We start from the raw sequence: 24,086 nt of genomic DNA, 5'->3' as shown, positions 1-24,086 counted from the left end.
ACGGCAAATTATACGGCGGTCATTTAAACGGCTGATAATATTGCCCGGCCTGAAACTAATTTCCTTGAGCGCTTTTGCCAGTGACGAGTGCTCGATAACGATTCAATTTGCAGGTTACTGCCAATGCCCCTTGGCGTAATGGCAAGGGTGGCTGGGCCGCTCATCAGATAGCACAGGATAGGCAGGAGAATCCTCAGTAGGCACTGGGGAATTATACACTTGCCCTGAGGGGGCAACTGTGAAGATAAAGTGAGGACGGGGTAAGGAGGTTAAAGAGAAATTACCGGGTCATTACTGCGTCCCTCAAAATAATCTCTCCCGTCTCACCCGCCCACTGAGTGGCTTCCAAAGTAAATGTCACGGCCGTAGGTCTCTCTGAAACCAAATGCCCGAGGTTTGTTTAAAAACCAAAAAGCAGCACGAGATCAGAATGGCAATTCAGCAGTCGGCGTTTTAATTATATTTAATAGAAAGGGCAAAGTACAGTCCACAATCATCCGAATAAAAACTCGCTTCATTCTGCAATTCTTCGCAGCAAGGGCTGCTTCTAATCCCTAGTCGGCAAAATGCCGTGCGAAGCATCGAATCGGCCCACACGCAACGCACGTCGAGACGGAGACGATACAGACGGGAGATTCCCCACCGCGTGGCCTGTGGGATGCATGGGGTGAGCAGGGCTAATCTACACGCAACTGTCAACGAATATAACAAATATGTCAAATTTAACAAAGTAAACTTTCAACGCACCAGCCAGGTTAACCGTAAATGTCTTCATGAGTGCTTATTTCAACTCTTTGGATAAAAAATAAAAGACGAACAATAAATCTGTTTAAAACATATCTTCGGTATTAAACAAAAACACAATAATTATAACATAACGAATAAGCTACCTGCTCTAAAAGAACATGGCAATTGTTTTGATAAGTGATAAGTACACATTCATAGAAATATCATCCAGACTTGAGTTTCCACTTCAGGAAAACATACTGCAAACACATTTGTGTGGAATGTCTGACATATCAAGAACAACAGCAGTTATTGTAATTGTGAGGAAGCAAAAGTATAAGCATAATTTCTGAAATGTATTTTCTTCTAAAAGGTCACCAATAAACCTGAAATTGTTATTTATACACTGTCAACATACTTACATTATTAACAGCTTAATAATATATACTTAACTTACAGATCAACGTAAAGACTTGCAACTTATAGTTAGGAAAAGGGAGTGTCTAATCCAGCAGACAAACAGAATTGGTTCTCACTGGAAAGGAAACGTGAGCTGACAATACTGCTGCTCATTGAAGACCTCAAAATGTATTTTTCATTTATAAAGCAGCATAACATTGCAGGCATAAATCAAAGGATAAATAAGCAATGTTTTTTTTTTTGCCAAACAGACGGGAAAACCTACACAAATCCAACCTGTGAATTTCAGGCCGGGGTGGTTTCTTCGATTCAACCAAATAATGCAGGTCCAAGTGGGCCCTGTTAAATACAATAAGTGGGATGCACTCTCATTTAAAATAGTGTACAATCTTTTTTGAGTTTACACCACCTTATTAATTGGTATTTTTATATTCAAAGATGAATTTGGCACGGAGGGAAAAAAAACACACTAACGCTTGGCAGTTTTGTTTTAAATGTTGGCCCCTGGACGACTGTATATGCCACTCGTTAGTTTACGTTTCATTTGCCCTTGTTATTTTTTTAATAAGCTGTTGTGCAAGTAATCAGTGTAACCGTCAGTTTCAGTGAAGTTCCAGTTCCCAGACACGGCTTTCCACCAGCCACACCTGCCGCCACCCACTGCCCGACAGGGCACGGCTGTGTCGGGGTCACAGGGAAACGGACTGCATTCCCAAGATGCGTAGAATCTCTGCTTGCACCTTGTGGTCCTGTGTGTTGATGTTCGCGTCGCCGACCTGCCCATCTTCGTACCTTAGCAGGGAAATAAATAAATAAATGCGCTGAACGCCCCGATGTGTACTATACATTCATTGCCTTTTAGACAAATTACACATGTTAAGTTTTCACGTGCACATTAAGCGTGGCATATGTCCTAGCCGGCCAAGAGTTTTAAGAGTTTGACTTACACAAAAAAGAAGCGAGTGCAGACGTGATCAGACATGGGGCACACCCAGATGTTTCCATGCTTCTGCAGGTCCTTCGATGTGATGACTGTTTCATGAGCAGAAAATACACATGCACACATGAGGCTGAGCAAAATTGAAGCGATGCTGAAAACAGTCCGAGTTCACTACACATAAAGAAAACCACTCCAAACTATTAATACAAAGGGCCAAAAGGCCACAAGATTAAATACTATTTCTGACTTTAAACTGCTCATCAACCTTGATTTTTTACTTGTACATACACAGATAAATCCATGAAAACACTGTCTCCGTGAATTAGAATCTTTATTTATCCTGGAGAAATCTGATGAGCTATTTTTCAGATGTCCAGTAGGAGTGGGTACATGTAGCTATATCATTAATAATGCAATTCGAGAACTCTAACTATGCACAATGTATATACATACCTTCGCAGAGTGCAATGCAGTTTAAATTCCGGCTCTGCAAAAACCTCGACTGCATGGTTTTTATCTAATGGGCAAAAGAGGAGTGCCATTTTATCACATTTGGCAACAGCGCAATATACATTATAAATTCCATGCTGTGCAAAAACAACAACAATTTGAATTCAAATAACATCTAAATGCCATCGCATCTCAAGCTGCGGCAGGGTAGAAAGGGGGGTGGCGGGGAGCGGTCAGGATGGAAACACGTAGAGAGAGAGACAAGCGAGAGAAACTCCGCGACACGGCTCAGGACAAAGCAATTGGACCTCGGCACCAACAACAACAAACATCCACGTGGACAGCTGTGGCAGCACAAGGGAGTCACATCGCATCCTCAGGGATCACAGCTCTTCAATACAAATGATTGTACATCTCGGCTGCACACCTGTGGTGTGGTGTTGACCCGGTTACAATTCTGTACCAGTTTCTCTTTCGATTCCATCCTGTGCTGTCCCTTTCCCATCCCTGCAAACATGCAAAATGAACAAATATGCAACAGACATTTGGGGAGGTGCCACTGCGTTGGCAATGATGCACAAGCGCAAACAAAAACACTCAACACGTCCGTCAATAACACTACCCCGAAGGAGAAAAAATAAACAAGTGAATTCTCAGGCTGTGGCCCTTTCTTCTCTTCGATACGAAGATGACTAACGTGTTGAATAAATACTGGAGGAAAAAAAAAACATGACAGCACACTTGTTTAACAATAACAAACTTTTGAATAGCAAAGCAGCAGTAGGCTGGACACTGCACAATGGGTCTACACTGCCCTCTGGTGTAGACGCATTTCCCACAGCCAACAACTCGCTCACCAGAGTAGCCAAAGCTGATGCTGGAGATGGGGCTCAAGTAGATCCCCTTCCCATAGGCAGCTCCATGGAGCTATTGGGCAAAAAAGTGAATTTAGCACAAGCACACACAGAAGCACAAATGACATCTTACGAACTGGGTATATACACACAGGCTTCTGTCCATCAACTGCTGGACGAGGAAGGGCCTTCCTGCCCCACGTGGGTCATGGGGGTCATTTGGCCATACTTCACCACGCCAGTCGGTGTGGGTTGGTAAAGGTGGCAAGGCAAAGGTGTGGGGGCCATAGATGTACAGTACAAGGTCTGCTAGCCATAAGAGGACTTCATCCATAATACAGGTTTTTTGGGCTAGATCACATATATATAAATGTGTCTTTAAACCCGCCACCACCTGACACAGCCAATTAGTAAGGTTTGTCACGTAAACAGAACATGCCAATTCGTTACTAGTACAGCACTAACCGGTGTGTTGGAGAGCAAAGCCACAACATTTACAATCTTAGTACGACGTTTCGCCAGTAATCACAACTAGCCTCATCAGGCGACAACTAGATTTGTGGAGAAAACCTCCTGTTTCGTTCCTTAGAGGGCTAGATGTGAAGACACTTGTGAGAAACTTCTTGAGCGAAGTGGGGGGGGGAGATTAATAAATGCATATACATGATTATGGGTATCCATTGCTGGTTGGATTATTTGTATGGTAATCAACGTTCATTATGCATGCGCATTATGCGAGCCCATAGTTTTTTTACCTACTTTCGATTGTGTGCACTAAAATAGCCGTACCTGTTACTGTTCAACGGTAATCCATATTGAAGTATGGTGACCTGTATAGGCATGCATTTAAACAATGTATTACTTGATGATTCGCTTCCAAGCAGCACGAAGGCTGGAGCTAACCCAACAGTTAAAATGTTTATTTCTCTTAATTTCTAGATTATTTAATTAATCTCGGCCAGTAGTAACGAGTTTTACACAGAACTTCAACATTATCAAAATCAATTGAGTCTCCTTGTTGGCACGCATGTTCTGCCACTACTGACAATTGTATTTGGGAGTATTTAATATTTCTTTGGTGTTCTTTTACTCACGTGCTAATCATTCGTCCTGTTTGCCCAACATAGCATTTGCCACACACGTGCAATTAATCCGGTACACACCTTCTGTTGATAGCTTCGGTAATACAGGGTGTTTCAAATAAATGGACCCAATTTCAAAGCAGTATATTTCACGATGGCAACATGTTACAATTACACAAAACGTTACAAACGGTTTAATGAGTTATCAAGTTTTACTAACCATTTTATAAATGCTCTATGTGCCCTCCACCTGCTGTACGGCAACATCGAGACGATAGTTGAATTAATCCCAAACGCCTCTCTTCTCACGTTTTCCTCTGAGATGTGTGGTCGCCCTCTGCTCTTCCCCCTACATAAACAGCCTGTTTCCTCAAATTATCGGTACCAACGACGAATGTTCTTTGACATTGGCGGATCAATGCCAAAACGCCGTTGAAACACACGCTGCACCGCAATCACGGATTCAGTCTTGCTGAACTGCAGAACGCAAAACGCCTTGTGTGTTGCGGGGTCACCGTCTTGCAAATGACTGAGGTTAGGGGCCGTTTGTGCGCTGGGAGAGGCATCTAGCAGTAATCATTTGCAACTCTATGCCCCGCCCTTTCAAGTGGTAAGAGTTAAATTCATGGGCGGTTCATGGTTGCAGAGATATAGCGATTTTAAATCGGGTCCATCTTTTTCTAACACCCTGTACATTTTTTGTACCAGATATAAATTTCTGTATTTTAAGTATCGTGCCAAATCTGACTCCGATGTTTGTTTTTCCAAACATTTGGCTAGTTTATCAGTTACTCCCGCAATGTACGGCATTTTAATAGTTTTATTTACTTGGTCAGTTTAAACAGTCGTGTTATTTGATTTGATGTTGGCATTCAGTGTCCTGCTGATTTGTGTATCATTGTAACCGTTCAAATGCAGCGCTTCTTTAAGATGTTTAATTTTACTTCTCAGACTGTAACCATCTTCCTCCATTGAAGGAGCGCAGACCACAGCTGTTTACTATATGGTCCATAGTTTTGGTTTGTGTAGCAACAGTCGCACTGTGGCTTGGTTTTTGTTGCAGTTTTAAGTATGATAGCCCAAAGCTTATAATAAGATTCCGAGGAGGATATTCCAATGTATCTCTATGTGGTGGTACAGTGGTTAGAGTATAATGTGTTGTGAATGCTTGGCAACCCAAGTTTAATTCATGACCAAGGATAACATCAGTGGCGAGTGCTGTCTGAACCGGTCATGGGTTGTTCTACTTTCATCAATCCGCTTGATCCAGCGTGAAGTATGGTCCAAGAAAACCCCATGACCGAAAAACGCCACGGGGAGCAGGCCTTCATCCAGCAGCGGTCAGAATAAAGCGCAGCGAGAAACGGCGAGCAGCATATCTCTGCGCATACACCGCATCGCGTTTGCGTACAACCCAACCGACCTGGAGCTTGGTGTAGGAGGCGTTCACGAGACCGTTTCGCAGAATCGAGTGCCAGTTTTCCGTGTGTGACCCACTGCAGGAGGTGTGACCACACGGCAATTACAACACAGAGCAGAAAGTTATGGAAGTCATCATTAACAACACAGCCTTTTCATAGAAATTCAGGGGAGTAGGGGTTGGGTTGGCACAGTGGTTAGCATAGTCTGCTACGAACATAACAACCCAACTTCGATCATTATTAGCCATCGGTAACATGGCAAGGAATATCCGAACCGCTCCCGAGCACACCAGCTTCGCCAAACTACATTGATCAGCATCAAGTATGGTCAAACAACCGCTGACCAACAGTGTGGGGTGGCCTTCATCCAGCAGCAGATTTAACAAATCTTTGCAACTATGCAGTACACAATTACAAGTCTATTACCTCTCTGTATTCTGGAGGACCCATTGTTTGAATCATTAAGGCAGCATTTACAAGCTGTGCACTGACACTCCCTTATATTCTTTGTTGGATTCATTGCAAAAAGTGAGATGCCCCCCCACCTACCCCCCTCCCCAGAGGTCGCAATCGGGTACCTGATACCCGTACCCTACCCGATACCTGGCTACCCGTACCCGGCCGGGTACAAGTACGGGTACCCGTTTGCGACCCTGGTGCGGCCGGGTACGGGTAGGCCGTGAGTCACTGATCAGTAACTGTTTGTCACTCATTTCCCAAAGTCTTGTCTCTTCTCACAATTCAAGTTCCTAGAATCATCCTAACCCGCGCCTGCAACATGGCTTCATCCCAGAGTCCGGGTATCGGGTACCCGTTTGCGACCCTAGTGCGGCTGGGTACGGGTAAGGAATCAAAACCCGTTTGCGACCTCTGCCCCTCCCGCACCCCCCCCCCCCCATAGGAGCCCTGCAAGTGTTGCACGGTCGGGCCCGGGTACCCCCCGGCCCCTTGTGCTGTGTGAACCACTCACTGAAAGGCGAACGAGCTGCCGTAGAGCTTCTTGGCAGCGCGGAAGCGGGCCTCCTTGGCCGGAGGGCTGCTGAGCAGCAGGAATTGGTGCGGAGTGTGCATGAACTTCAGCTGCTGCTCCCACAGACAAGGCAGCACAGTCTCAGCACCTTCCTTTGCACTCTTAAACATTTGGAACATTTCACAGGTGCGTGACGGACACTTCGAGAAGGCAATGACCCGCTGTTTGTTTGTCCCACTTTACGAGTAAAGTATACAGCTTAGTCGTGCAGACTCATGGAATGCAACGCATATGTCGTCATCGAGGGTGAAAAAAACAAGTCTATTTTTTTATTATTTAAAACTCCCATCTGTGTGCGTTAAAATAACGTGCATAGAGATTAGGGGTTGCTAGAATTAAACAAGTGGAAACAAAGTAACAACTGTCAGCCTGGGATTTTAAAAGAGCTGAATGAAGCTCTCAGTTCCATGTATATCTTATGTCTATGTCATAGTTCATTCTCTCCTGCGAGTTCGAGGACAATGTACAGATGCTGTCTATCCTGGTGCTTCCAAACTTTACACGTCTTAGTTGACATGACTCAAATCATACATTCACGTTTGATAAATGCATCAAAGCTAGCGGCATAGGAACATAAGACGCATTTGATGAATTGTATAATGTTATTTTTATCTTTAATTCCATGATGAATGAGACAGAAAGGAAACAGACGGTGGCAGGACAAATGTTATGCGACAGAGGACGAAGCAGAGGGACAGTAAAGGCAGTGGAAATGAGATGGAATAAATGAGACAATGCAAATAAGAGACTAACAACAATATTCAAACAATCTTTGACACCAGTTGTGACCATGAATCGTGATGAAAAGCATGCCTCTTTATGATCATAATACTCAGCATCGCTTTTTGCCACTAGATGACAGTGCTGTTATACAATAACATTAGAATATGCATGACAGCACTGTACTTTAACAACATAAAATCGTAATGCTTTGCCAAGTTTATGAATCCATTATGTAATAAAATTCAAATGACAAAGTGACAATCCTAATAATTTAGTACATTTGGTATTCGTGCCATTCTTATAGTACAAAGCTACAAGGAAGGTGCTACTATTCATAAACTGACTGTAGCAGTGGTGCTGCTTCATGTAAATATATTTGGAGTTATTTTTAATTTGTCAAATTTGGACCATAGCACCGGCACAGAATGGCCTACTCCTTTCGAATGACATCACGGGATTTTTAACGTCTACCATCAAAGCAAGACGGCACTAAATTTTGCGGCTTATATGCCTACGGTAATAACCGGGGAGGCCTGCCGGAGTCGGTGAATGCGCGACCAAGCGCGCCGCACCACCTCCACCGAGGAGAGGCCGTTGGAGGCCCTGACTATTCTACAGAGGGAAAATAGTCTCAGCGAGAAGATTAGAGACACTCACCCGACTGCTGTGTAGCTTCACAATGTGGGAGCGGTTACTGGAAATTACCCTATCCCGGAGTGGCAGCCATGTGGGAGAGGGTATATGGACTGAGCATTAGAGAAAAGACTTAATTCCACATACGCACATTTTAGTATGTTGCTGCGGGGAAAAAAAAACCCCGTCATGTAGCTACATATCTGCAAGCGCTGATCCAGACTGCTTCTAAGCCATGTTTACGCTCATGTAAAATATAGCATTAGCAAAGTAGACGACACCCTATACATCGTTCAAAACTAATATGAATGCTGTTTAATGCTTACAATAACAACCATTACGTTAGTGTAGCCTATATATTACAGAACAGGGGTATCGTGACAAATCGATTTATATTACAGATTATTTCGCTTACCATACATGCATTTAATCACGTGTGCAAATCAGTGCTTTTCACTTATATAATATGCAATTGGTTCAAGTGACCCGCCACAGCCCCTACAGGAAACAAAAAACTAATCCTGGAATCAAATGGTGACCCCCAAACTGTCCCAGTTCATCAATTTGCTTGGGGATGGGGGTGAATTGGGATTTTGGGGTGGCGAGATGTTAACTCCCTTGCCTGGTTTACAGAAGGTCGTAGGTTTGACCCCAACCCTGCCACCTGTATATTTGAAGTTTGCATGTCTTCTCTCCCCGTGGTCACGTGTATTTTTCTCCGGGTGCTCCAGTTTTTCCCTCCACATTTAGAAGCAACATGCGTTTAGAGTAAGTAGCTGCTAAACATTTCCACATAAGCCACTTCGTTGGGCTATCATGTTGCCAGGTTGCTTCTGAAAAAGAGCTATATAGCTCAGTGGGCTTTACCTGGTAAAATAAAAAAAGAGTTTCGTTTTTAGTTTAGAATCATTCCACCCCTCAAATACCACAACATGACACTGCCAACGAGTTTGCGACATTGTTTCTTCCCTACCACTGCAGAAGGGGGTGTGCCAGAGAGTCCTGCTTGTCCATTTGCTTTTTGATGTCCAAATAGGATCCCTGCGTACCGTTGGGGAATATCCAAAAGGCAATCAACGCTTGAAATGCACAAATGCAACTTCATTCTATAACCTCCTTGCAGAACATAATTCCTCTGTACGTGGCAACTTTACCTGGGTCATTTCTCTCACCGACATGATGCTGTCCAATGCACGCTGCAATCGCTCGTAGTTTTTTTTCTGCGCACACAAAAACAGGATCGAGAAGGCTGCAGCTTGAAGTCAATGGTTACTTAAACAACTCCTTTAGCTGAAACGTATGCATTAGCTATAAATAGAGCCTCAAAACTTCTTTAATCAATCAATGTCAGTGGTAGGAAATAGCGGCGATTCAAGGAAAAACGACAAGAACAAAAGTCCAGAGGCTTACACATTAAATAAAAAAAGAACAAACTAAGTGTGAGACGTAGAGTTTATTAGGCTACCTTGGGGTTGAAGGCAAGGGCTTTGGGGTCGTTTGGGTCGACGACAGACGGATAGGGGTCAAAAATAATGCTCTTGCGGGGAGATTCCAGTGCTGATCGGCACATGGCCAATAACAGGTCCACAACCTGGAGGACCAATCCGCGACAAGGTAACGTTAAGACAGAAAGTTACCCACAGACGCGTGCGGTGATACTGTCGCCAGACACTCAACAGCCAGTGTAAGGAATCTCCAGAGAGCCACCGAAACACACCGTGCAGAAAAGCAGCAGAGGGAAACGTTAAAACACCCTAACCTCGTAGGCAATCCAACAAAAACACCACGTGTGTTTAATGTGCTGTGTATAATGTACTCTGTATCTAAACACAGAATGGTTATGAAAACAGAAAGAGTTAAACAAATGAGTGACTTTTTCCTTTGCTTGTATTTTAATGCAAAAATGCCTTTGTGGTTATTTTACAGCTCATTCAAAGAATAAATGCATGTGAATTGTTAAGGTATGCAGAATACACACATTATCTGTAAACAGGAGTTTGGCAGAATAGTGTAACTGGTAAATTAATATTTTATTCTAAAATCAAGACTAACATGAGTCAACATTTTACATCAAATATGGTAGCAATAAAGGGAAAGGAATCAGATTCACCTTTCAAGCAAATTCTTTTAATTCTGGACTCTATATTCAATTTGGTTCTTCGTTCTGACCACAAAGGGTATCCATAATAGAGGTTTTTGGGTTAGATCGTATAAATATATAAATGTGTCATTAAAACCCGCCACCACCCGACACAGCCAACTAGTAAGGGTTGTCACGTAAACAGAACATGCCAATTCGTCACTAGTACAGCACACCGGTGTGTTGGAGAACCAAGCCACAACATTTACAAACTGAGTACGACGTTTCGCCAGTAATTACAACTAGCTTCATCAGGCGACAGCCAGATTTGTGTCTTCCTGTTTCATTCCTTATATAGAGGCGTAGATGTGTTGACCACGCTTCTGCGCTCTTACACAATGATGGGGGGGCGGGATTACTGAGGCAACGTACATTATGCATGTGCATTATGCGAGCCCTTTGAACTTGTCCTTCCTGTCTATTGTGTTTATTAAAATAGTCCTAACAACGGTAATCCCCATTGAAGTACATTGCCCTTTGTCGGCATGCATTTAAATAATGTATTATTTGATTATTCGCTTCCACGCAGGACTAAGATGGTAGTTATTTTGATTTCTTTCAATATCGATAGAATCTCGTGTTAAACTCACAAAGTGCATGAGTGCAGATGAAGTTGTTTTCATTGGATGGATGTTGATGACAGATGTAACAACTGAAATGCTGAAATGTGGTGATGGGGGACCAGACTCATGCAATATGTGTAAGAATGAAACGTGTGAAGTGAAGTAATTTTTTTAATAAATCCGATTTCCAGCGATGTATAAATCTCCGTCTATCAAACAATGGGGTGAAAACGTATAAATCAGGTTAAGTGCTTTTCGTCGTGTATTAATCCATTTAATCCACGTGTCATCAACGCTTAGTCAACAACTGTTATGCAACGCACCAAAAAAGCCTCCTGCACACTAAGCCTTACTTCCCCTTCATTATCTACGCATCCTATCACAACAATGCCAACATGCCGAACAACAACATCGTCTTGTAACCAAGAAATTTTTACCCACCTCTGGGCCTGTGGCCACTTCAGCAGCAGCACCCGTCATCACTCCAAGCGTCTGGAAGGCGAAGACGCAGAGTTCCCGGGCGCAAACAGCCGGCTGTAGGGAGCGGAGCAATTAACCACTATTATTCTATGAGAGTGGTAAAAAGGGACCACAGCTCCAAATCACCTTTGGCCAGATTCGGCCTTCTCCCAATTTTATCCTGACTGTGCTCTCGGTGCAATATCATTAGACGAGGAAACAATGCAGATCTCTCACAGAGCATTGCAATCTGTAGTGTTAGAAAAAGGCTCTCAGAAGTGAATATCACAGAATTACTCCGGATATCCATCTAAATTGACCTCTATTCTATACAGCAGAGGGCAGCATTTCCCAGATGCCCCACTACAAAGGGCAATGTTCGTCACCTGGCAGTCAAATTAATATATTACATTTCTAAGATTTGGAATTCAGTGAAATGAAGTGTAATAACAAAATGTAATGTAATCATTTTTTGTGTGTGCAGTTATTAGTCACTGTACTGACACCATCAACTTCACAACACGTGAGAAACCATTTTAATCACAGGTGCCTGCCTGCGTGCAAGCCCAAGATTTTGGCAGCGCCAGCTCAGCGTTCTGACATCCAACCCATGCCTAACACCTTATTTCATCTGTACACTGCATTGAAAACGTTAACAAAGTCCGTTACCTTGAGCATGGGGCCATTCTGAAACACGTGTGGCTCATCGCACACTACGCAGAACTCGTTGAGGGTTGGTATTCTTTGTTCGCCGTACAGCATGGTCTACAACCACATACAAAATGACACGAGTGTTGTGGTTAAACTTACATCAAAGGGCAAGTCATCATGCAAAATTATGCACATTCTGACAGCGAGTATACTCTATGTGCTATATTTACCTGAACAAGAAAGCCATGTTCTAATATTGGAAGAGTTTTTGTTGCATTTCCCTGCTGAAAACAAAAACAAATTATTCGACAGTACAATGATTCAGTTTTTTTAGGACATGTAAAATTATGCTTATATAAAACAAAGACTACATTAGAACTTCAACAATCTTGGAAAAATAAAATGCTGCAGGCTATTCAATTCAACTGTGAGTGCGCGCACTTTGACTACTTAAAAGGTTTAGCTTTATTTGGCAAAGGTAAATCCCCATTGAATAAAATGCTCATTTCCGATGGGTGTCTGGTTACAGAAACATGGTTACAGCAAAACAGTCGTGAACCAGAGAGCTGTAATGCACAAAACAATAATACACTGCACGTATTTCCCGAATCCACGGCAGTGCAGCAATATTGAAGCAATATAAGTTACACGCAAACATCGCAACAGGTCCGGCCGAATATTGTCACACGGTGCACATTTCCAGCTCTATTAAACGTGGCACCTGGGAGGATCCGTTCTGTTCCAGATTCCGTTTGCCACGGCCCCCTCCATCCTGGTGGAAGAGGAAGCTTGGGGACCTGGGTATGCACAGTGGACAGCCACATTAGACGTTTATCGTCCCTTCACAACTACAAACTTCGCATGAACTGACAAAAGACACCCTACGCGCATAGCAAGGAAATTTAACCTTTTTTTCATTTTGTTTAAATAAGCCTCTAGAGTAAATGAAATGAGGAAGCTCGGAATGATGTACACCTTTTTTAATACACTACAGATGTTCTCACAACAAATCTCCTGTTTTGTTCACTAGAACCTATGAACATTCCGAGTATTCATAAAAAATTAACTACATCCTACGAAACATTGTTTTTCTGACACGCTCCATTTACCAATTAAAGAATCTCACCACTGGAACACTAACAGCAATGGCACTGGTTTAAATTGTGCACATTATATAACGCTGGCTAGTAAACTGGACGTGCGCAATGATGCTGTACCAACTCTAAGGCACACCTGTGCAGGTGGGAGAGCAGACTGAGCGGCGAGCGGAGCTTTTTGGCATTCCTGCTGGACTTGAGCAAGTTGAGTCGCTTGCTGTGCTGGCTCTGCAAGCAATCATTGCTCAGGTGCTTCCACTGCTGTGACACAAAGGCCTTGAGGACTCTGCGGGCACAGCACATGGGTCGCTTACGTCATCAGACAAGGGCAACCAAATGTATTTGCGCTCAAGATAGAGGTCCCCCTGACCTAGCCGTGATAATCGCTTTGCGGTAGAAACCTCTGAAGGAGGAAAATGAATGTTTGCAGACAAAAAATTAGGTGAGTTGCGCGAATAAAACAATGATTTGTAAATATTTAATGCTGTGCTTTGACGCACTGAAAGCTCGATGCTCCCAAACGATCTGAGATGTATACATTTCCGCTGCGTGAAAAGAACACGTTTTAATGACCGCTTAAATTAGGAAAAGCACCTTGGTTCCAATTAATAAAGAATGGAGATTTGCAAAATTGGTATATTACACTATTAAACTAAACTATACAACTTTTTATTTTACCAGGTAAGGCCCACTGAGCCATATAGATATTTTTTAGAAGCGACCTGGGCACAAATGATAACTCAACGAAATGGCTTATCATGTGGAAATTATAGCAGCCAATTACTCTAAACGCATGTTTCTAAATGTAGAGGGGAAAACCGGAGGAACCAAAGAAAAATCCACGTGCCCACGGTGAGAACATGCATACTCCAAATATGTAGGCGTCAGGGTCGAACCCACTCCCTCCTGTATACCAGGCGAGGTAGTTAACATCTAACCACTTTGGCACCCCATAAGGACAGGAGATGAGCCCAATGAACACTTTTATTTTGCTCGCATTGTGCTCCTAAACCTACCGACCATTGCCTTTATTTAAGATGTGCACGCAAACATAATGCAGGGTGACTGACTTCATTTTCGCAAGTTAAAAATAGCATTCCTGTTACAAAACTAAATTCTAGAAAAGGAGCTTAACCACGAAAAATAATCCCCTTCCATCCAGCATGGCCAGGCCACCTCGCAGCACAATGAATCACCCAGTAAAGCGGCGAAATAAGAAAGAGCTAGATTTGATATTAAAAACTTACATCACTGCAGTCACAAACAGAGCACTGCCAACTGATTAGTGGTATGTCCTGAAGTACAAAGATGTGTCTAGACAGATTGACGTAGCTCACCATGCAAATACATGTTGCATGTGGAAGGATAAACCAACTGTATGGGATTAAGCTGTGTTTTCTCCGAAAACGTGCCATAGCGACACAATGCCTACACTCGCTGTATGCCAACAAGCATGACTGCAGTCAAGATGATAACTCTACAAGAGCCTCTAATGGCCGGAATTATATAGCGGCCCACATATTGTACACTTGAATGCTTGGAACATGCACTCGAAGACACCATTCAGATATTCATGGTAGAATGGCCTGACATATTCAGTGTCTCCATGTAGATCTAATGACTTTGGATAAATGAAATAAATAAATTATATTTTATAATATAGAATAGTGAACATATGAACCATCATAGCACTACTGCAGTGGCTTCTGGATTACAAAACAAAATTCTGATTTTGAACTAAATAATTCAATCTGCCATAATATATGCATATATTCTAAGTACTATTACTAGGTAAAGTTTTGGTGTGACAACCTCTTTAAATACATTTGGACAACGTGAAAGAGTAGGCCAAACACCCTCGAGAAGGGCTCTTTGGAGCTACCTCTGTAGAGGCAGCTATTTTGTCATCAACAGTAGTACGAGCAAGAAATTGCAGTCCTGCACCTTTACTTATTTGTAAGGCATGCACAAGGGCTCCATTATTGTATAACCTTAATTTCCAAAATGAAATCGTGGCCTGAATAACAGGGCCATTAGTGGGTTAGTGAGTTTCTTTTTTTAAGTTGTATTGCTCTTTTATGACCTCTGATAATGTATGCATGTCACTTGTGAAATAAAACTTTAATTATCTTCTAGAGGGTGTACTTTGCGATTTAGAAAAACCCCAAATAACCAAACTTCATTGATCATTGTGAACAGCAAAACTAATAAGTATAAATATTTGCATTTTATGTAGTTGAGGCTTTATGTCAATTATAAAAGACAGTCACTTGAATGAATGCATTTCTGTAAACTAAACATAGAATTTAGCTGCTAGCCTTATTGCAATATTTTAGCAAATGTGATTAGAGATTATCGTCAACTTGTTTTGGACCAAAGTCCTTCGTGAAAGATATATTTTATCTTAATGGGTTTTTTTGTATATAAAATACTTTATTTATGACTGCATTCTATTCATTCGACTTTATGGGGTATGTCTTGTTTACTGTTTCCATAGTCGTCATTTGAATCAATAAGTTCAATGTTTGGCTCTAAACCTCAGTAACCTTCAGATAATTATAAGAATGCAGAGGCTGTTACCTGTGACAAAAGATATCTTACTTTTTGAGCTGAAGGCCAATTCCAAAACTGTCTTTGTTTGAAGGCTGAAATACGTCAACGCTTGGCTCTAAAGGGGACAAAAAATGTTTAATACACAATATCGAATACGGTAGATTTAGTCTCACAAGAAATGTTCATCTTGATTACCAAAGTAAAAGCGATAATTTAAATACAGGGTTTAATTATCAGAGAATATAAAAATGTATATCTTTTGGCTATATTTTCCAACTCTTTAATGTGAGCAACATACAACCTTTGGAATGAAAATATAAACGTTTTGCACATGCCGCAGAGGCATTCTAAAACATATCTAATGGAACATACAGCTTTATACTCCTTACATGATTACAACGGTGAAAATTAAACAAAAAGCATTGGTCATGGCCATTGGGCTGACAAGATGAATACTTCATTGCAGGTTCGTGAACACAAATGGTGTGCACAATAAAGGTTTTTGGGTTAGATCGCGTAAGTATAAATGTGTCGTAACCCTCCACCACCCAACACTGCCAGTAGTAAGTACAACAGGCTCTGCCACATATAAATTAGCAAAATATGTAACAAAACAAATACAGCCCTACATCGGTAGGACATCTTCATTCATAAGAAATTCAGAAAATCTTGTGATGTGTAATTAAAGATATTAAACTTAACCCTAACGATATTCTGGTAAGCTTTGATGTAATTTCTCTATTTACGAAGATTCCGGTTAATGAGTCAATTAAATTACTCAATACGCGAGTAAATAAGCCAGATGTGATAAAAGATATTCCAAAACTAGCTGACCATTGTCTAAATAACACTTATTTCTTATGGAGAGGTGATTTCTTTAAACAAAAGGAAGGAGCAGCAATGGGCTCTTTGTCTCCTGCTAATGCGAATCTGTACATGGAACACTTTGAAGCAAGAGCACTCGTTCAAGTATACTAAAAGCATATTTTTAATTTAGATACGTGGATGACACTTTGGTTGTCTGGCCACATGGTAAAGATACACTTAATGAATTGATAAATCATCTCAATTCGCAAAACCAAGCCATCCAGTTCACCATGGAAGTGGAGGTGAATACCACAATCCCATTCCTCGATATTTTGCTTGGACGTGGCCTAAATGGTAAAATACCACACAGCGTTAACCGAAAGGAAATGCACACTGATGCCTATCTGAATGCAGATTCGCATCATCACTCCGCACAGAATTCCTCTCTCATCAAGATGCTCATACATCAGGCTAAAACAGTGTCAGATGGTGAAAGTCTGAGGAGCGAGATTAAACATGTTAAAGAAGCTCTACGATTAAATGGCTACAATAATGCTCAATTTAAAATAGCATTGAATGCCAAACCAAGATCGAACAGCAATACTGCTGAAAGTGATCATGTTATTAAAACCAATGAAATACCGTATATTGCGGGAGTAACTGACAAACTAGCTAGAGTTTGGGAAAAACAAAAAATCAGAGTGAGATTTAGCACGGTACACAAAATTCCAAAACTAGTATCTTGTACTAAAGATGAATTGCCTAAGATGTCAACAGAAGGTGTGTATTGGATTAATTTTTTATGTGGCAAACGCGATATTGGACAGACGGGACGTAACATTAGCGCAAGACTAAAATAACACCAAAGAAATACTAAATATTCTAGATTTGAAGTTTTCGTGGCTGCAAGGGTCCATACACTTTGGTTTTTTCGGTAAAGACACGTAAGTAAAAAATAAAATAAATCGCGACGTTTCGGAGGTAACACAAGCTTCCGTCTTAAGGTGGCACCGTCACAGCAAAATTACTGTATCAATTACTGTATCAAGTGGGCTGATACAGTAATTTTGCTGTGACGGTGCCACCTGAAGACGGAGGCTTGTGTTGCCTCCGAAACGTCGTGTTTTAATTGATTTTTATTTTATTTTTTACCTCTGTAACTTTACCGAAAAAACCAAAGAGTTTAAATACGAAATACTCTCAAACACTGCTGTCGGCAGTTGTAGAACATGCTTGCCAACAAGGGCACACAATTTATTTTTATAACGTTGAAGTGTTGTGAAAAAATAAATATTACTGGCCGGGACTAATTCGATAATCTATTGAAATTGAGAAAGATACAAATAATTTTAACCGCTCTTACAGCTACAGGCTTAGTGCGGCCTGGAAGCGTGTTATTAAGTAATTATCTTACAACTGCATTCCTTAATGAGGAAATACATGCTAGTTAACTGAATAATAATTAATCTATTATAAAATTACAATACACCCCCCCTCCTCTGCCTCTGATCTCTGCACCTGATGGGTTCACGGTGATGACGTCATCTTGCTCTATTTAAGACCGGAAGCAGGTGGATTGCTTCACTATTCTGGCAAATCGCCGGATGATGCTGAATGTAATTACCAGCGAAGCGTAGTACTCAAATTGTAAATGTTGTGGATTTACTCTCCAACACACCCGTGGGCTGAAGTAGTAACTCATTGTTTACGTGACAAACCTTACTTGCCAAGTTGGGTGGTAGAGGGTTACGACACATTTATGCTTACGCAATCTAACCCAAAAACCTTTATTATGAATAATATTAGTCTCGAAAGCCTACATGTTAAACTGCCAAATGGTGTGATTAATGTGCGAGTAGGGGACAATAAAAAGCTGGTGGATCACTCCATCTTGCCAAGGTTAATGAGGATAATGTACAGAGTACTACGTCTTGCTTATATGGCCCTCTACCAAACGTGTGAATTGTACCAAAAACACTTTGTTTTCTAGTGCAAGCATACCTGGGCCATCCAAATACTGAGACAGCGAAAAGTGGAGGCGTAGAACAACCGCCTCAGTTCGCATCACCTTCCAAGCCGTCGCAATCTCCTCCTGTGTGGAATACCGTACCTAAGTCAAGTGTGCCACTGGATTTGGAAGCTGCACCAAGGCGATCGCAAACGCTGTGCATTACAAAGACCAACAACCAACAAAGGGCCAACGGACAACGTTTGACCGAATATTCAACACACTCATTTGGGAAAACGTGGAGAAATTGTCGCCTCCTACTGTTAAAACTCGGCAGGACCCTCCTTAAATACATTTTGAGACTATGTGAGGCTTTCCTGGGTTAAAACGAAGGTTAAAGCAAGAAAGAAATTTAGCAAGAATAAATCACTTACATCCAAGAATCCCACATTAATATGAAGATCGACAGCCACATCATCAATGGCTCCGTACTCCCTATAAGAAAGGATGTGAAAACACATATTACAAGATATTATTGGAAGTTGAACATTTATTGCAAGTTGAACATAGATATTAAGATATTTGAATACACGAGTCAAATAATTGTCAGCCAGCCTGTTACTTTTGAAAATACCAATTTGTAATTGTAATTCCAGATGTAAAGTACACCATGCAAGAATATTTGTTTTGCATATCACTGTCTAAAATTCAAAGAGGAATAATTATTCAAGGCGTTCAATCTCCAAATCGAAAAAAATTGAGAGAGAAAAAACCACAGAGTTCCCACCTGATCTGGACAGCACCATCCCCATATTTCTCTCTCACACTTTCGATGTCGGCATCCAGCTGTGGATGGCGATGTGTCTCTCCATCTGCATTCACCTACAAAATTAAAGCAACACATTTAGCACAATTATGTAACTGAAAACAATGCAATCGCAACACAACATTATACACATTATAGGGAACATTACATTTCAAAGAAGTACTTTTTTTACATGCCTTTAAAGGTAAAGCTATATATAGGTACACTGGCAGAACATAATGTTCTATAACAATTATGTGGCTATACAAATCCACAGGCTTTTATCTATTCCAACATAACCATATGATTCACATTAAAAAAGACAGCTTGCTCCATTTAAAAATACGAGTTTGGTATTCAAGGTTTAAAGTGAACCATGTAAGCTTCTTTTGTGAGGCTGGAAAATAATGTATTGCAAAACGTACTGAAGGTTATAGAAATTTTATGCAACGGGACTGTATTCTTTTGTAAGGTTTGTGACATATGATTCAAAGGATGGTGGCATCTCCATGGTTATTTTTCCATTAAAATATAAATAACGTTACACAAGACGCTGGATAACGCTCGGTAAAAAGTCAACTGAACAAAGAGATTTCCAAAACAGGATTTTTCTTGAATTATGTTTAGATGTCCATTTAGACATGATGATAGAAAAAATATGTCCTGGCCTGAAGAATGTATGTTGACCTAATTCATAATTGATTTTTGGGTTAATCCACAATTATCTGACCAAACATTTAGCGATACTTGCAATATTTGGTTGTGAAAATTGCTCTTCAACTTATCGGTAAGCTGATATTATAATTGGCACGTTAAAACGTTTGTACATGTGACAATGTTATTTGTTTGGCTGTGCCAGGTGGAGAAGGGTTCACAACACATATTTAGTGAAATAATTATTTGGCCTGACGAAAAATAAAAACTACATATTAAGATAAGTATGGCTTGTTCTGTTGCATCTAAATGTTTTTCTCCCTGCTTGGCTATAGGACCCACTGTGCAAGTGATGATTTTTTTAAGCAACCTATTTTCAAATTTACCTTTACACTACACATAATTGGGTATAAGTAACTGTAATCTGGAATCACCTGGTGCATGTAAATTAAGATGTTCATGAGCATATATTTTCCTGTGTGGATTATAAAGGATAAAAAGCCTATAATTGCCATGATGCAAATATATTTCAGTTTTCATTCGTATTATGAGCACCTGCACTCCACAGAAAAACTCATCTGACTCAGTCTCTCCATCAGACTCCTCTCCAGTCCACTTTGGTGCACTCAAGTCCTTTACAAAAGAAACAACAAAAATACGATAAAGATTTGGCACACAACACAGCTTTCCAGGCTTAAAACAATCACATTTTAATAGTTTTCTATTCAAGTTGACAGCATCCAAAAGCGCATTTGTCTTTGCAGGTGTAGTCGTACACTAATTCACAAAAGCCCATTCTGTCGATCGCTCAGGCTGGCCCTGTGCATAAAACATGCCTTCTGGCAAGCAGCTGCTGGCTTCTGTAAGTGGTTGCGATGGCCCATCATCGCCACTCATGCAGTTCATGCGGTCACAAGTGGGAGTACAATGAAACATTATGGATGTCCATTCTATAAACTTTGAAGGGTGCAGAATGACAGTGGTTGTTTTCCTCGAATTTGTTTTCATCCCTGAGCCACATGATTGACACATATTTTGCAATTTAATATTTCATCTTTTTTAATTTCAAACACCTCCCTCTGTGCCATGAGCCTACACTACCTATGACTGTCTAGTGCATATAAATACCCCATACACAATAGTGACAAACATATTTTTACATTTTTACCACAATTGTGCTCTTGGCATTATGGCACTCCATGTGTCAGAAAACAGCCTTCACAGGACTTCTCTCATACGATTTTTTACGCAGTCATTGGTAACCAGACTGAGACTACTAACTAGACAGAACTTGAGAACTCTGTTTAACCACAGGCAGCTTCCCAGATTCCAGCCCACGCCCTCAGCAGTGCTGAGCCACCTCGCCACTGCCCATATAAAACAAGGCAAAGTGGTCCGACAACTAACACCTCTAGATTACCTGTGTAAATTCCGTTTGTATTACTCCTACCACCGCATGTGGGCATGCCCTGACAAGTAAATGTGAAGGCAATGATATTGTGAGAATTTAGATTGTGAAAGTGGAACTCCAGAATTCAAGGCCTTTTAAGCAATAACATTTGCCCAAGGGCAATACGTTCTAAAAACATGGCAAATAAAAAGCTAAAAAGGACAAAAAGCAAATTTTGTCATTATGTTAAATATTGTTTTATGTGTCGACGATCCAGTGAAAATAATTATTGCCAATTATATTATGACACACGTGGCATACTGTAATTGAAAAACAATTCTACTTTCTTGACCAAATGTCACCCCATTGAAATAGTAAAGCTTTGAGATGTCATACAAAGGAACATTGATAATAAATGTAGTTTATAATATTTCGTTGTTTACACTTTTGTTAACAATGAAGCATATGGTGATCTTTGCTAAGACAACAACAATGCCCTGCATAAATTACTGAGAACAGCAGACCCTTTTGAGTCACGTACACATCTTACAATAAAATTACGCCTATGGCTTATGACAAGAGACGTTTAAACCTACACGTTGAAGGTACCGTAAAACCAAAATGTCACCGATTTTCTTTCTTTTTTCTCGCTCTGTCACAATGTCTCTCGTTTTGAGCGCTATTGTGCTAACAATACAACCGGCGTGACATGTACAACAACATATGAGGCCCCTTTTGTAAAAAAATTCACGGCTGATATTGGGGATCCTTAACCACCCTCACGCCATTGCGGGTCTATGGGGTCCACTGTGTCCCAATTGCAGCCACGCCGACCACTGTGACATTCCCTACCAATTGTCAATCCACGACATTTGTTATGAGGACGAATGGCATCTGAACGCGTTCAACGTTTTGATTCCGGATAACAAAACTACATCATCTACGGTGTACCAAATTAATGAGCAAATGTCAATTTTGATTAAAAGCTTTCGTGACTGCAGGGATTCATATTCTTGGTTCTTTCGGTAAATTCACAGAGAAGGGAAATAATAAAATAATACAAATGTAAACCAATATGTGTTTTATTTTATTATTTCCCTTCTACGTGACTTTACCGAAAGAACCAAGAATATAAATGTCAATTTCTTACGACGTCGTTTCGCTGTTTAACACGGAGCCTGGGCTACATCCCTTTATCGTTACGCACAATTTTGTGCGTCACAAATGTAGCGTTTGACGTAATGTATGAAGGATGGGTAAACCCGAAACGTGGTGATTCATCACGTAAACACAACATTTTTAAGAACAATTATTAACGCCAAATCGCTTACGAGTCTAATGAGGTAAACAACAGGGTCGATCGTATAACGACGCGAGCGCTTTCCCACTTAACCCCAACTATCTTTACCTAGTAAATGTTATTTGCTTAACGTTTAGATTCCTGACAAAAACGTAAAACATCGCAAAAGCATAACCAGTAACTACAGTAGCTAATTGTGCACCAATGTAATGAACGCAGACGCGGGGCCTGTGGTTTTTCAGCAATTGCAAACACACACAACGCCATAACTTGAGCGACAAGCATCTCTCTTAACCTTGCACCGATTTAAATCATAACACAATTCTAGTAAAACATAAATACCACTGTAAAAAAAATCTAGATATTTAATTTCTAAGAAATAAAAAAAAATCCACTGGGCCTCAGTTCAGACACCGGTCTTGCCTGGTCCATGTGCCCGGAAACGAGCGCCTCCTCAGCACATCCTCCAGCTCCTCGGGTCGGACCTCGAAGGCGGCGGCGGCGATGATGATGATGATGAAGAAGAAAGATAAGACAGCCGAAGAGCGTCAAATATGCGTGGCGACAATCACGATATTGTCGTCGTTTAACGAGAAGACAACACGATTCGCCGGCTTCGCGGACACTACAGCCCACCCGGCGATCGTGCACTGCGTGGGATCAATCAGCTCGGGCTGATCTCACGGATAATTTCCCCTAAATACTGTAGGGAAAATATCGTACGACAAAATAAAATAAAAAATCAGCGATTTATAACCGCGCCACATAAATTGCAATGTGTGATTCTCAGCGCGTCGCTGATTTTTCTCGTTCGGTCGGAAATCAACAGCAGACTAACGTTGTGGGGAGGTGAGAAATAAGCGCAGACTGCCACCGGTGATGTGAGTGACTGACAGATCACAAAAAGCGCAGATTTGTGTATATGTGTGTCTCTATGTGTGTGTGTCTCTATGTGTGTGTGTCTCTTGTCTGCCTGACTGTGTCTCTGTGTCTCTCTCATCTGCTGCTTCCTCCCCCCTCGCAGCTGTTAAGCCGTGAGTCTCCACCCCCATTCTCCGCCTCCTGCCACAGGAGCTGCACATTCTCACAATTGTTGTCAGAACCCGTGGCTTTACCTCCAGATTTCAATGAATTATAATATGTACAGTGCTGTACGGTATTCATTGAAGTACAATGCAACGTTATGGTTTAATGGAAATGTAGAGATTGTCTTGCTGTTTTACACAGACGGAAAATAATTTTGTGGTGATAGACTGTGTATTGTTTGGTTAAGCTACTGGTTTGGGAAAATCACCCCAGCTTAAGCATTTTCACATATATTGCATGATCACTATGATTAAAACTGTGCAACAGAATGTTATATCTACGGTTGTTTTCTTCCATAAATGATGTATATTTGAAGTGGGAAAAAATATTCCCTTGCATTCTGTTGTGTACAGA

At 41.2% G+C, this 24,086-nt stretch overlaps 1 protein-coding gene across 2 annotated transcripts; it reads right to left on the bottom strand.

The window, feature by feature from the left end:
* Positions 1 to 431: 431 nt before the first annotated feature.
* On the bottom strand, positions 432 to 23,697 carry LOC144931030 (protein mono-ADP-ribosyltransferase PARP6-like). 2 transcript variants are annotated; one of them, XM_078854908.1, is made up of 22 exons: positions 23,070 to 23,697; positions 20,512 to 20,589; positions 19,285 to 19,379; positions 18,932 to 18,992; positions 18,551 to 18,641; positions 15,791 to 15,857; positions 13,326 to 13,475; positions 12,814 to 12,889; positions 12,323 to 12,376; positions 12,111 to 12,206; positions 11,424 to 11,516; positions 9,745 to 9,870; positions 9,434 to 9,499; positions 9,253 to 9,320; positions 8,304 to 8,352; positions 6,864 to 6,976; positions 5,896 to 5,968; positions 3,394 to 3,463; positions 2,964 to 3,043; positions 2,540 to 2,603; positions 2,094 to 2,178; positions 432 to 1,938 (listed from the first exon to the last, which is right to left on the bottom strand). In XM_078854908.1, the coding sequence occupies exons 1-22, from the start codon at positions 23,076 to 23,078 to the stop codon at positions 1,836 to 1,838; spliced, it is 1,767 nt and encodes a 588-aa protein (XP_078711034.1). In that variant the 5' UTR covers positions 23,079 to 23,697; the 3' UTR covers positions 432 to 1,835. The 2 variants fall into 2 exon arrangements, with proteins under 2 accessions (XP_078711034.1, XP_078711035.1); XM_078854909.1 differs by having other exon boundaries at positions 12,323 to 12,373.
* Between the last annotated feature and the right edge of the window lie 389 nt (positions 23,698 to 24,086).

This window comes from Lampetra fluviatilis, chromosome 3, assembly GCF_964198595.1.
Source record: "Lampetra fluviatilis chromosome 3, kcLamFluv1.1, whole genome shotgun sequence".
NCBI lineage: Eukaryota > Metazoa > Chordata > Hyperoartia > Petromyzontiformes > Petromyzontidae > Lampetra > Lampetra fluviatilis.
Note: the sequence above shows the minus strand (reverse complement) of the source record. Positions and strands in the feature narration are given on the sequence as shown.